We start from the raw sequence: 13,475 nt of genomic DNA, 5'->3' as shown, positions 1-13,475 counted from the left end.
CCCAATGTCAAGGGGAAAAGTAGAGTCATCACAATATATAGCGATATGAAAAGGAGAAAATGGGAAGAGGCTGTTTGTACAGGTGATTGTCATATGGAAGTGGCCGTTAAGAGTAGCTGTGCAGCTTTATTCTGCTTACACTTAAACTTGTTTTTTGTTCATATATGCAAGAATGCAACGATGAAGGTATTCAAGAGCATCTTAAAACTTAAAAACTTGTTGCTCTACAATTGCGAACAAAAGAACATAAAAGAATACTCCAAAGGTGCAAATTTTATGGAATGTATATAAATAACTGCAAATTTTTCAATATTTTCCAGTTCTATATTCATTTATGGTTATTTTGATGCATCATTTGACTATGTGCAAACTTATTTTTTGAGTTTCAGCAAAGATGAATAATTTTTTATTTTCAAATTGAATCCACTTCCAAGCAAAATTGTGTTGCATAATCGCCTCTTACAGAAGTTGAAAAATACACATTACAGAGGTATTCTACAAATCATACTGAAAATTTCGGTGCATAATATGTTAATATTTATTTGAATTTGTGGCCCCAAAGACCTTTGAACAGCGCACTAGTCATCATCTCATTTCGCCTTTCTGAAAAAAATTCGCCCACAAACCGAAAATGATACGTAGCGAATGAGTTAATCAAAAGTGACAGAAATAAGTATGTAACTTTCTAAACTAGACATCTATTTAATTCATTTTTGCCCATGGGGCACTGAAATAAGTAAATAAGTACAGTGATCATTACGTGGAGTAAACCAACAAAAGGGCTAAATAGACATAAATTGGAAAGGCAGTGCCTGCATGTGTGTGTGTGAGTGTGTGTGTGTGTGTGTGTGTGTGTGCGTGTGTATGGTTGTGACTGTGTGTGTGACTGTGAATGTGTGTGTGTGTGTGGGGGGGGGGGTTAATGAAGGAACGGAGCAGATTTTTTTCAAATTTGTGAAAAGGAAAAGAAAAAAGATCCCTTAACTGTATAACTGTACTTAAGTTTTTCAAAACTCGTACCAAACCATTGCACGTAAAAAAGTTTTATAAAAAAGGTGTTCTGATATGAAAAGTACCCTACGGCCGAAACAAAACCCTCCAAAAATTGCACAAAAAGGCAAAAATACAACGATGACGCTTTGTTAAATAAACTATCCCCACTAACCCTTGTGGCTATGGGTAATGACACACAGTAGCTGATCAGTGCCAGGCCAAAAGTCAGCATGATTCGTTTCTTGCGCAGTTGCTTGGGGAAAGCATCGATCAAGCCACATATAACAGTCTCGAACATGCCAAACTGGAGAGAAAAATATACATCAGAACTATAGCATTTGAAGTAATAAAACTATAACATAGAGAATCAGATGAAATTTTTGAGGAAATTAGTACATAGTACCACGATTCAACCTTTAATTGTCACTCTGACATCATGACCATCAGAGAGAAGTATTAAGTAGTGTTTATATAAGAGGCACTAACATATTAATAACCGGTTTTATCTCTTTTTATCTGACCATTAACTTTTTAAAAAGCCCATAAAATTTGAATATGTTATAGAAATCTGACAATAGCAGTGATTAATAATAAATCCTTGTACTGTCCTCTGGGTTAACTGATTATTCATGAAATAAAAAAACCCACCTACATCATATGAATCCAAGATAAGCTACGTGTACACAGACTAACCTGACTGTCTAATCCCAGGAGAAGCAACATAAAGAAAAACATAACAGCCCACAGCTGTGGAATGGGAAGCTTGGAGATTGCCTCAGGATATGCCACCAGAGCCAGGCCAGGACCTGGGGGGAAAGTATACAGAAAATGCAGTCAAACCTGCTCTAATGGGTACATGTCCAAAACAACCACCTATACAGACACCCACTTCCCATCTTGCATTTTATCCTATAATACAATGGCACTGTTTAAGCTGTCCACCTGTGTAAGGAAACACTTTTCTCATCAACAATAGGTAGCTGTCTCGGACAGTTTAAACAGTATAGAATAGGCTAGTTCTGTAGTAAAGAAATCACTTTCCTGTTCGATGATGTCCAATCTTCTTCAGGAAAAAAACACCATCCTGAAACGTCATTCGTCTTTCGACAAGTTCTCGAAGACTGCTTATTGTTGTGCTAGCTATAACATTACCGGTGTTTTTTATTTCTATGAAATGACGGAGGCTTTCAATAAAAGACTGACCTCTTTCAGAAACAGGATATTGTCATCACAGAGTTTGCAACGGATAAGTAAACATGAACCTCCACAAAGTTATCCTTAAGCACTGCATCAATATTCACACCCCAGCACACAGGACATATATCTTAGCTTTCAGAAATACTCCTCTTCTTTTCATTTTAAACAAACCAAGCAAATACAAACAATACTTCAGATTTTTCTAAAACTTTCAGATCTTAAAAGAAAATATAACCTATTGAGTGTTATGACTATAAAACATTTCGTTAACATAAGACAACCTTTGGTTATATTTCATCATTTTTTGTCTATAGACTATTATGTTTTCTAATTCTGTTAGAAAATTTTTTTTTCAGCATTTTGCTTTGTAGATAAATCTCATCATTGAGTCCGACATTTCATGCACAAAGTGTGCACAGATACAGAAAGAGCAAAATCAAGTCTGAATGCTATTTACTACTGCTGATATCTTACAAACATACAATACATCTTCTAACAGATTCCTTTGCAAGGCTACAAAACAAGCATAAACAAACATCTTCAGCCATCTAAACAAGGCACTGGAAATATCCTGCAATCTGGCAAAGACAAACTTCAGAAGGTTTTCAAGAACATTTTACATTACAACATTGAATTGAAGGACACAAAAGAAAAAGACTTGTTTTTTGGAAGTATAGAAAAGATAACGTACCTTGTGTAGCCACTTCTGTCACAGTTACATTTGCCTCCTTAGCCATAAAGCCCACCACAGCGAAGATGACAAAACCTCCATAAAAGCTGGTCAGACCATCTGCAAGAGACGCTATCATCACATCCCTGGAAATGAGGAAAGTAAGAAATAGTAACTTAGAGCAAAAAAAACAGAACTACATATAACAACCTTATATTTATCTAACTGATATCCCTTTATTCTTCATTCTGCAAACTTCAGCAAAATAAACTACAAGACCACAGTTAAAATGTCAAAGACAGCCCCCCCCCCCCCCCCCCCCCCCAAAAAAAAAAATTTTTTTTTTTTAAATCAGACAAAAGCATCACTCAAGCATTTTTTGTCATAAGAGATGGTGATCTGGAACAGTTTAAAATGATTTTTTAAAATTAGAAGCAAAAACATTGCACAAAACTAGCAAAGAGCTTTACCATAACAACAGAGTGAAAGGCCAAAAGTCTTTAGTTACAAAATAATAAAGACAGCAGTAAAATGCTTTATTCTGTTGCTTATGATTGTAATCTTATCTTGTGAATCTCCTAAACCAAAAATTCCTTACACATACCAATAAAATTGTATTTCTTTCTAACTGTGGTACAATACCTGAGGCAGTTGTTATGGAATTTGTTGAAGCTGGCCATAGTGATGAGACCACCCCAGGCAGGTCCCAGTGAGTAAAACACCTGGACACATGCTTCAATCCACACCTGGAGAGAAAAGTACGTGAGGTTCAGGAGGAGTTGAAAAATGACACATGAAGTATGCAATGTCTTTTCCATCTGATAAGAGATTACTACTATGAGAATGTGAAGCTGGTGCGGCATTCACCATTCTCATATGATGGAAACAAAACCAAAGAGAGGACATACAGTCGACTACTGTTGAGTTGATGTCGTCCAGGAAAAGAAAAAAAAGATCAGCTCATCCGAAGTTCAACTTGACCGTTGGGACCTGTAAAGAAGAAAAGGTGCTGGTACCTGAGAAAAAGTTCAACTTAACCGAAGATAAACTTAACCGAGTTCAACACCAGTGAAGTCCACAGTATTCGAGCTTATACGGGTACAACCTAGACAAACATACCTGAGTAGGAACATTTTTTCCACCATTATCACTATGTGTGGGATGGCACATGCTTTAGAATACATTGGTGAACATAACAATATCGTCTATTTTAAGCCCCAAGCCCCAATATGTATTCACATTATGCTATACTCAGGCAGAAACGTCACTAAATATCAAGCTGGACAATAATGCATATGACCCTGCCTCAAATCCCCAAATTGATATATTTCAAATAGGGCTATCTGCAGAGCTTTCAAGGCTCCTCACTCACTTGTAAAAGTCATGTTGGACACATTAGTAGGAATGTTAAACCAATGCAACATTATACTACAATACAAAGTTCTAAGTTTAATTAAAACCTGAAAAAAAAGAGAAAACTCATTCATGGGGAGAAAAAAATTCATACAGAAGGGCAACAGAAGGGATGACATCAACTATTCTAAAGTAGACACAGACCAGCCATACATAAAAAGACCTTACCGTAAAACTTTTCAGTTTCTCAAAGTCAGGCTTCACGTAAAATATGATCCCGTCCACAGCTCCTGGCAGCATGCAGCCACGGATGAGGAAGATGGTGAGGAGAGCATATGGGAGAAGAGCAGTCACGTAAACAACCTGGGGAGGGAGAGAGTGGATTTCTATAGTGCAGTTTGGGAGAAACGGAAACTTACACAGAGTGAGACAGACAGACAGACAGAGAGATAGAGAGAGAGAGAAAGAGAGAGAGAGAGAGAGAGAGAGAGAGAGAGAGAGAGAGAGAATATAATAATAATATATGGCATTTATATTGCGCATATCCCCACTCGAAAGCAAGCTCTATGCGCTTTACACCATATTATTACCCCAGCAGACCATAGAACACTCAGAAACATTCTCAGCTTCCTGGGAAGAATACAGTGCAAGCAGCTGGTTAAGCACTCAAACACTTACAAATTCACAAGATCTTTCACTGTCTATAGCTGAGTACCCATTTTCATCTGGGTGAAGTGGGGAAAATTTGTGTAAAGTGCCTTTTCCGAGGACCCAACATTGGGCCCACGGCTCAAACCCCCGAACCCCGAATCCGCAACCTCATGATTACGAGTCCGGTAGCCTAATCACTAGACTACCGATGCCACCAGAGAGAGAGAGAGAGAGAAAGAGAGAAAGAAGAAAAAAAAAGAGAGAGAGAGAGAGAGAGAGAGAGAGAGAGAGAGAGAGAGAGAGAGAGAGAGAGAGAGAGAGAGAGAGAGACAAATAGAGACATAGACAGACAGACAGACAAACAGATTGACAGACAGATAGACATAGAGAGACATAGACAAATAGACAGACAAACAGAAAAACAGCAAACAGACAGAAAGATTGACAGACAGGTACTGTCTTCAGTCTTCCTAAGCAGGAAATCGAACTCACACCCTCCGTGCACTCTACAAAAAAAAGCCTAACTATTACACTACAGACAACTATCTATCACAGGCCATGTCAACACATATAAAAGAAAAGCATGGCAACATGTAGTTAGGAAAGGAAACATAGCTTCCTTCAGTACACTAACACAAAGTGATGATAAATAATAAATAATAAAGAAACTGCATCTGAATAGCACATATCCGTGCTCAAAAGCAAGCTCTATGCGCTTTACAAGTAGAGTAAAAGAGTTGACATAAGTAGGGAATTAGTTACGCTGCTATACTTCCCTTTACGTTAATGTCTTGACCCTTATCATGACATAAAGCAATTGACTAAATGAGAAGTAATCCCTTGATGAGTATCTCTTTCTGGACACATTTCCAAAAGATTGACAAAGAAACCTGTTTTTACATTTGGGCATAACCACAGAAAAATTAAATTCTTTCAATGCAACAGACCTTGAAAAATGCTCCTGCTTGCCATGCACACAGTGAAGAAAAAGAATGGTAAACCATTTCAGTCACAAACGTTTCTGTTCGTGGTGTAGCAGTTTGGCATTTCGCAGTTACAAACAGAAGACTTGAGTTCGATTCCTGAGTGGGGGGAAAATTTCTATAAAGTATCTGCTGAAATGTCGTATCCCACTAAGCCCAGGTTGGCCTAGACAGGCAGGGTCAAAGCCCACTTCATAAATTACCTAACTGTGTTGCTTGGGGTATAAATCATCTACGTTAATTTTTCTTAAAATTACAAACCTTTCCCAGTGATTTCACTCCTTTGATGAGACACAGACATACCAGCACCCATGCCACAAGGAGACAGATGGCGTTGTGCATCTGCAGACCTCCTAAATCTTCAAGGCCTTCTGTCTTGCGCAGCACGTTGTACCTGAAAATGTGTTGTAGCAGGTTGAAAAAGGTGGTTGAGAGCGAACAGGAGTTGGTTAAGTTCGATTATTTCCCGATGGATGCTTTACTCATTTGAGCTACAGATAGGTGCAAAGGTACAAAAATCTACATTAATGTGTGGAACTATGCTGTACAGTGAGTGAGTGAGAGAGAGAGAGAGAGAGAGAGAGAGAGAGAGAGAGAGAGAGAGAGAGAGAAAGAGAGTGAGTGAGTGAGTGAGTGAGTGAGTGAGTGAGTGAGTGAGTGAGTGAGAGAGTGAGTGAGTGAGTGAGTGAGTGAGTGAGTGAGTGAATGAATAAGTGAGTGAGTGAAAGTGTGGAATAGCACTGCATACATTTTTTTCACTAAAAACAGAAAAATTATTTCAATGGAGACAAGAAAACTTGAGACAACATCTTGATTATGCTAAATATGATCAAGCTGACTAGCTCACTCATCAACATCAAATTTTGTAACCTTTATGAAACAATTTCATTTTGATATGAAACAATTTGTTGTCCTCTAGTAACTCACTTCAATATGTTTAACAGTGTGGTGGAATCAGGAGCTTGTTCGTTTTTAGGCATATATGGAGTTATTGGTATCATTTTTAAGCTTGTTCATTTGTCTTGCGTTCAATGAAAAAAAAACAACCCGTCTATCTTGAAAAGAAGTCGAGATATCTGTGACTGAAGGAGGCAGGAATAGCTTGGTATCAGAGGTAAAATTAGCGAGAAAACAGTCCCCAAAATTTGGAGACCTATAGTTTGAGAGTCCTGAGAAATAGAAAATTTACATTTGTTGTATCTTTAATAAATGTTTTTCTGCAAAATCCACACAGAATGTGCTTTTAAAAGGACCAAAAAAAAATGATGTTAAGCCAAAATATAAAAATTTGATAAAGATTTCCAAACCAGCGGGAAACATGGCAGTTTCCTAAATTTCATTATTGTGATGAGCATTTAATTTCACCACGATGCCTCACATATACAAACAAACTTACTGCCAGAATTCCTCAGCTGCTGTCTTAACCTTGTCTTCAGTATTCTCACAAAAAGAGGAATTCCAATTACACAAAAAGCTCGCGTTGAGCCCTGATTCGTTGAATGGCACTGAAAAATTTGAATTCCACAAGTGATACAGGCTGTCGTTGCTAAAAGAGCTCGAGTTCAGGGAGTGAAAGTCCAGTATGCCGTTGAGTAGAGGAAGCGAAGTATTGTCATTGAAGAATGTGTTGTTGTCTCCTGATGACAGAGAGGAGTTGGCGCCTGAGCTGTCTACGCAGGTGGGCGTGTTCCACCAGTTCCCACAATGTGCCCAAGGTAGTTCTGAGTAGAACGAATTCACCAGGTAATAGATGACCCAAGACAGGACAGCGTTGTAGTAGATGCAGGCCATACCAGAGACGATCACCATACCGTAGCCAACTCCTGACGACAATGTAAGAAAAAATTTGTGAGCAGATGAAATATGAAATATCAACTTTAGCCTCATAGTCATACGATAATATGTTACAATTTAAGTCTGTCCTACGTAGCCATTACTCTGAGGTTTCTATTCTAGAGGTTTACAATTAAAAACCCTTTGTTCTATCAAGGGAACACGGGCTTTGGCCCCCTCCCCTTTTTTTCCATTAAATAAATTACCCCAAAAAGCTACATAAGACCCTTGGCATAACACATATAAATAAACAGAAATAGCCATAAAAATAAGCACTCGCAAAGTAAAACACATTAGATTTAGCATACAGTTAAGACATAAACACAGAAAACAAAACATACTTCAGAAGACTTATGTTGTTGAAAGGAATGCCCCAAAGCAGCAAAGCTTTTTCTTCATGTTTCAAAAAATCAAATCAAAATCACAGAGCAATCTTTAACAGATCTGACTCACCTTTGAAGAGAGGACACATCCTCCAGACGAACATGGAGCTAATTCCGGAGAACTGGCCCAGGCAAACCTCCAGGTAGAACAATGGGATACCAGCCAGGGTCATGAAGAAAAAGAATGGGATCAGGAAAGCTCCTGTGGACACAGACATGCATACAGTAAGGAAGAAATAAGAGCAACTCTATCAGCACAGTTGTACATATTACTTATATGGGTGTAACACCTTTTTCATATGGTAGGGTTACTTAAAAAGCGGGACCTCCAAATTTCTCATCCATTTCCAATAAGACAGAGCTCATTGGGTAAAGAGCCATGAAAACTTTCCAAACAGCCCCAGTTCAAGAACATCTCATTGGAATTCAAACTATGATCATCTACACTATGGCCCAACATGATGACAATTCAGCTAATGGCCCATCCATCAGTACATTTGACCGTCAAATGGACTGGCACCAGACAAACAGTAATTAGAAACAGCAAGAAACTTCAAGTACATTTCAGCAGCCGACCAGCACTGTACTCACCTCCACCATTACGCAGGGTCAAGTAAGGAAATCTCCAGAGGTTGCTCACTCCGACAGCGTAGCCAATCAGAGACAAGACAAAGTCCAAGCCCCTGGTCCATTGATCCCTGACCTCCTCCTCGTCATCATCCTCTTCTGCGTCCAAAGCTTTCCGTGTGTTGGCATCCGACGCGATGAACACGGCCATTTCCCCTGGGGGGTCCTGGCACTGGAAGCAGAAAAGAAAAAATATTTTTTTTAAACTGTATGTTTTAGGCGGTTTTTAGTTTAGTTGAAGCACAATAAGGTCATATAAGTACTGAAGATTAGAGATGTTACAAGAGAGTAACAAACACAAAAAAGGAGGAGAGATCAGGATAATAGATGTTTGATAGGAAAGAAAGAGCAAACCACACCAGAGCACCCGCCAGCCACCAACAGGGTTTTTTTTTATGTAGGTGTTTTACACTCCCATTGACTCAATTTAGATAATTTAAGAGACAGGCTTCAACTCTGCCTGTCAAGGCCTGCGCAGACTGGGAGGGAAACAACACACTAGCAGAAAGACGGAGATACACATGCTTCATAAAGACCCCCCACGGGAATCAAACTCAAGTCTTCAGCATGCAACGGTCAAGGGCTAACTGCTACACCACCGATCCCGGTGAACCAGTCTGTAATATCAGCAATCAGCCCTGAAATATACTATTTTGTCTTTCTTGTTTTAAAACAGCATACTACTAAACAAGGGGATCAAGGCAAGCCAAAGATGTTTCCTTGACAAATAGCATTGCAGCAGCAGATGCAAGCCTGGGCTATGCGACAGGACAAATTGTGACTGACAGTAAATATCTTACACCGCTCTCGACCCCCGTTTTAAATTATTTTAATCAGAGTTTTATGGCACATGAAATACAAATGCGTCATATATAAGTGGTGTAAATTAGAGGTGTTACTAGAGAGTAAGATACAAAGAAAAGAAGAATACATTAGGCCGACAGCTGTTTGATAGTAAAGGAGTAGACTACACCAGAGCACCCGCCAACCACAAACTCAACGCAATTTTGACCAATCGGGTGGGGGGGGGGGGGCTTTCTCGACCCTGCCTGTCAGTGCCAGATCAGACTGGGCGGGATAGCGGTCCCGTGAGAAAGGTGCGAGATAAAAATTCAATGTCTTCCCCAAATGTGGGAATAGAACAAATGTCATTTTGCGCACAGGGCAAAGGGTATAGTTGAGAGAGAAGAACCTGATAAAACTGGTCTATGCCTGTTTCTCCAGATAAGAGGTTGGGTGCAGAATAAATACCTCTAGGTCGGACTAATCAAAACACAAATGTGTGTTTTGAAGGCCCAACACAGCACACCCCCTCCTAAAAAAAACCCCCAAAACAAACATAAAAATACACAAAAATACACCCAAAAAACCTGGCCAGTTTACTAGACTTGGTGAAAAAAAAATGGAAAAGGTATGCGTACAAGTTGCCTTTTTCTGCTGTTGAAAAGACAAAACACCAAATTGAAAGCGAGAGTAGTTACAGTTGGATTTCAGAGAAAAGACGTTCATGTCCCCATTAAAGAAGAGCACCGGGAAGGGGCAGTTAATAGAAAGAGGGGGCAGAGACAAATACTGGAGATGGTATTTGTTTAACACCTCTTTCAAACAGATTGGTTACATAATGACCCGCCTGACTCAAGTGGGGTAAGAGATATACATTCATAAAAATCCAAGCTCGAGAATGCTTAGCGGGGTGACTCGAATCCTGGGCGCCTGGACCACAGTCCAACAACATACCAACTGAGATGTGGACGCGCCATAGAAATATAGAGACATGATCTGCAAATGACCCTGAAACGTACTCGGCGACATTTATAGATCTACAGGTATAGGTCAGGACGACCATGAAGGAAAGCTTGCGGAGAACGTAAAGTGCCCTGTTGGCAGCAATGTGCGTATCTTAACGGACAGCATATCATACGTCAACGATCTACACGTCAGCGGCATAATGAATCTCTCATGTTGGCCGTGACAAAATTGAAACACAAGTCCGTTCGCCGTGCATTAGACGGGAGTAATTCTCCCATTCGTATGGATGGATCGCCAAACGGCTTAATAATAAATGGCGCGGAGGGCGCTTCTGATATAGCTTAAAGATTGTGTAGACAGGCATGTAATAATATATCTATCAACACACCAAAGTCAGTTTGTAGGAACGTAATAATCTATACGTATCCATTTCACGTTATGGATGACATTGTTTAATGGCTGAAACGATACTCCTCCACCCCCCCCCCCCCCAAAAAAAAAGAATGAATAAATAACCTAGAAAAAAAAGAATATAGAAAAAAGCGGCCTTTTCCGTCTCCAGAGGCGGACAGGCAAATACAATGGAACCTGCTGTAGTGACCACCTATCCAAGACAATCACCTGTACAGACGACCTCTCCCCACTTCTCATACTGCGCTTTCCGGTTGTCATAATGACTGTCCAAGAGGATCACCTGTCTTGACGGAAAGGTTTTTACACCCCTATAGGTGTAATCTACATCGATCAATTAGGAAACTGGCTAGTTGACTCTGTCATTTTCGATCAACCCAGAAGGCTATATGAAGGTTTTTATTTTTAATTTGATAAGAGTTTTACGGCATTTTCAACACGATACGGTCATGTAAGTGGTGAAGATTAGAGGTGTTACAAACGAGTGACAAACGCAAAAAAGAAAGAGGAGAGATAGGAAGATAGATGTTTGATAGGGGAGCTCCCACCAATCACCCAGTATGAGGGTTTCACTGACACATCCTCACAATGCTCCGAAAAATCTCTTCCCCCACCACCTGCCTTTAAAAAAAACAACTTTTTACCCCATCATGATGCAACCAAAACTCTGGATTTTTTTTCTTTTCTTTTTTTTTGGGTTGGGGGGGGGGTATTTTTTCTTTTAGTTTTCGGGAAAAGTTACATATCGCAGAGACCGTCGTGACTTTTCGATGTAGGCCCAGGAACAAGTTGCAAGAACCCTCATAACAGGTTCCATTCGTGAGAAAGTGAGAACACAGCAGGATTTCGTTGAGCTGGTGATGAAACCATCGAAAAAACAAACGACTACCCCCCCCCCCCCCGAAAAAACAAAACAAAACAACCCCCCCAAAAAAAAAACAAAAAAAACCCCAACCAAAACAAGAGTGCTCAACCAGGGCCATGAGTGAGTAAACAAACAAGAAAGGCACCTGAGAAACCAGGGTACGGTCACCGATTTGGCTCGCAGCGAGGCTGGCGGGTTTTCTTTTTCCGTACTTCGGTTTTCTGGGATAATCCCCAGGCTCCGCCCGCTAGACACTGACACCTGATTTCGAAGTTCGAGCACTTTGTCGATCGGTCGGAGGGTAGGTGAATTTTTAAAAAATTCTTACGTCTCCATCGACAGAATTTAGATCCTGTTAACAGGCGAGTTTCGACCCTGCCTGTCAAAGCCAACACGGACTGATAACGGGACATCATCCCAACAGAAAGACCGAGATGCTTGATAAAAATTCTCCCAGCACAAGAATAGAACTTACGTCTTCTGAGAGCGACGACAAAGCGCCTAACCTCTACACCACAAACGCCGGTGCGGTCAGAGTAAAGAAGACAAGACAGAGATAAGGGTGATACGAAATAAAAACAACATAGAGATATCAACCGTCGGGTACATTGCATCATATAATAGTAATGCAGGGTGTTCTTTGGTTAAATTATAAACGTTTGTAAACCCCTGCCGGTGAAAGCTCGAAAGCAAACGAGATAATTTCGCAGCGAAAAAACGTACACACACACAATTACTACGAGGACACATTCACAAGAGGATCGAGGGCATAAAAAAAAACCCTGCTAGTTTTGTCAAAATACACACTCCGTTTGCAGAGTTTGTTTGTACGAGTCGGGCCCCTCGCAGCCGCCTCTTTTCTGTGGATATACCCCTGGCATTCTCGGAGTCTCGCAGTAAGTAAAACAAATGATAATTACAACATAGAAGATGAAACATTTCCCAGACTACTTTTACGATAACCAGTAACAGTCTGTTTGTCTGTGTGTGCTTTGTTTAGTTTTGGTGTCTTACGGCAGTATACAGTTGCAGGCGCGTAAAACACCCCCCCCCCCACCCGACTACTATTAATTATCGTTATACTCCACACAAAGCAAGACGATGTATTCTACACAAGCCATCTCTTAAAAACCTATGAGTAGATACGCGACTTACACAAAATTAGCTGAAAGAAAAAGCACTTTACAATACTTAGAAATCGTAAAATCAATCCAAGACCAGAATTTTGGGTACTGTCTAAGCGTTAAAAAGTTTGTTTTCTACCCGAAAAAATCACAACGTATATGTGAGCACATAATGAATAAAACATGCTTCCCACTGACAGGCTACACATTATCTGGCATTGTGTTGACCGTCTTCAACAGCAGGGAATTTTCATTCAGGGAAAAGCGCATTTTTTGACCTACCTATTGTGTTTGCAGATCGTTATTTACAACAGGTTATACGAATAAATACATTATATGTTAGTCAAAATATGTCCAATTAAAAAGAAGAATGGTGTGTTATACATTGATTGCAAAACCGATGAGGACCTCTGTGTCTTCCTGAAATAGAATTACCAGGAAAGGACCCACTTGGAATATTCTATGTAGGCTCTTTTCTCTATCCCACGATGTTTATTTTTCAAAGAACACAAAACTGAGAAATCCATAACAGCATGCTCACATTGCCAAGACTGGACTCAACGAAGGGCGACAGCCAGGAGAAAGAGAGAGAGACAGACAGAGAGAGAGAGAGAGAGAGAGAGAGAGAGAGAGAGA

General features: G+C 40.0%; 1 protein-coding gene across 3 annotated transcripts in view; it reads right to left on the bottom strand.

Annotated features, from left to right (window-relative positions):
* LOC101848308 (sodium- and chloride-dependent GABA transporter 1) overlaps positions 1–13,475 on the bottom strand; it is a 57,099-nt gene that overhangs the window by 7,233 nt on the left and 36,391 nt on the right. For all 3 annotated transcript variants that reach the window (XM_005105671.3, XM_005105672.3, XM_035971703.1), the window contains 9 exons: positions 8,655–8,862; positions 8,134–8,265; positions 7,244–7,670; positions 6,109–6,241; positions 4,442–4,576; positions 3,503–3,606; positions 2,882–3,006; positions 1,687–1,799; positions 1,166–1,297 (listed from right to left, as the gene is read on the bottom strand). In XM_005105671.3, the coding sequence (XP_005105728.1) occupies positions 1,166–1,297; positions 1,687–1,799; positions 2,882–3,006; positions 3,503–3,606; positions 4,442–4,576; positions 6,109–6,241; positions 7,244–7,670; positions 8,134–8,265; positions 8,655–8,862 (1,509 nt within the window). The remainder of the gene's footprint in view (positions 1–1,165; positions 1,298–1,686; positions 1,800–2,881; positions 3,007–3,502; positions 3,607–4,441; positions 4,577–6,108; positions 6,242–7,243; positions 7,671–8,133; positions 8,266–8,654; positions 8,863–13,475) is intronic.

The sequence above is a fragment of the Aplysia californica genome, unplaced genomic scaffold (assembly GCF_000002075.1).
Source record: "Aplysia californica isolate F4 #8 unplaced genomic scaffold, AplCal3.0 scaffold00485, whole genome shotgun sequence".
NCBI classification, from domain to species: domain Eukaryota; kingdom Metazoa; phylum Mollusca; class Gastropoda; order Aplysiida; family Aplysiidae; genus Aplysia; species Aplysia californica.
This window is presented reverse-complemented; position numbering and strand designations above follow the sequence as displayed.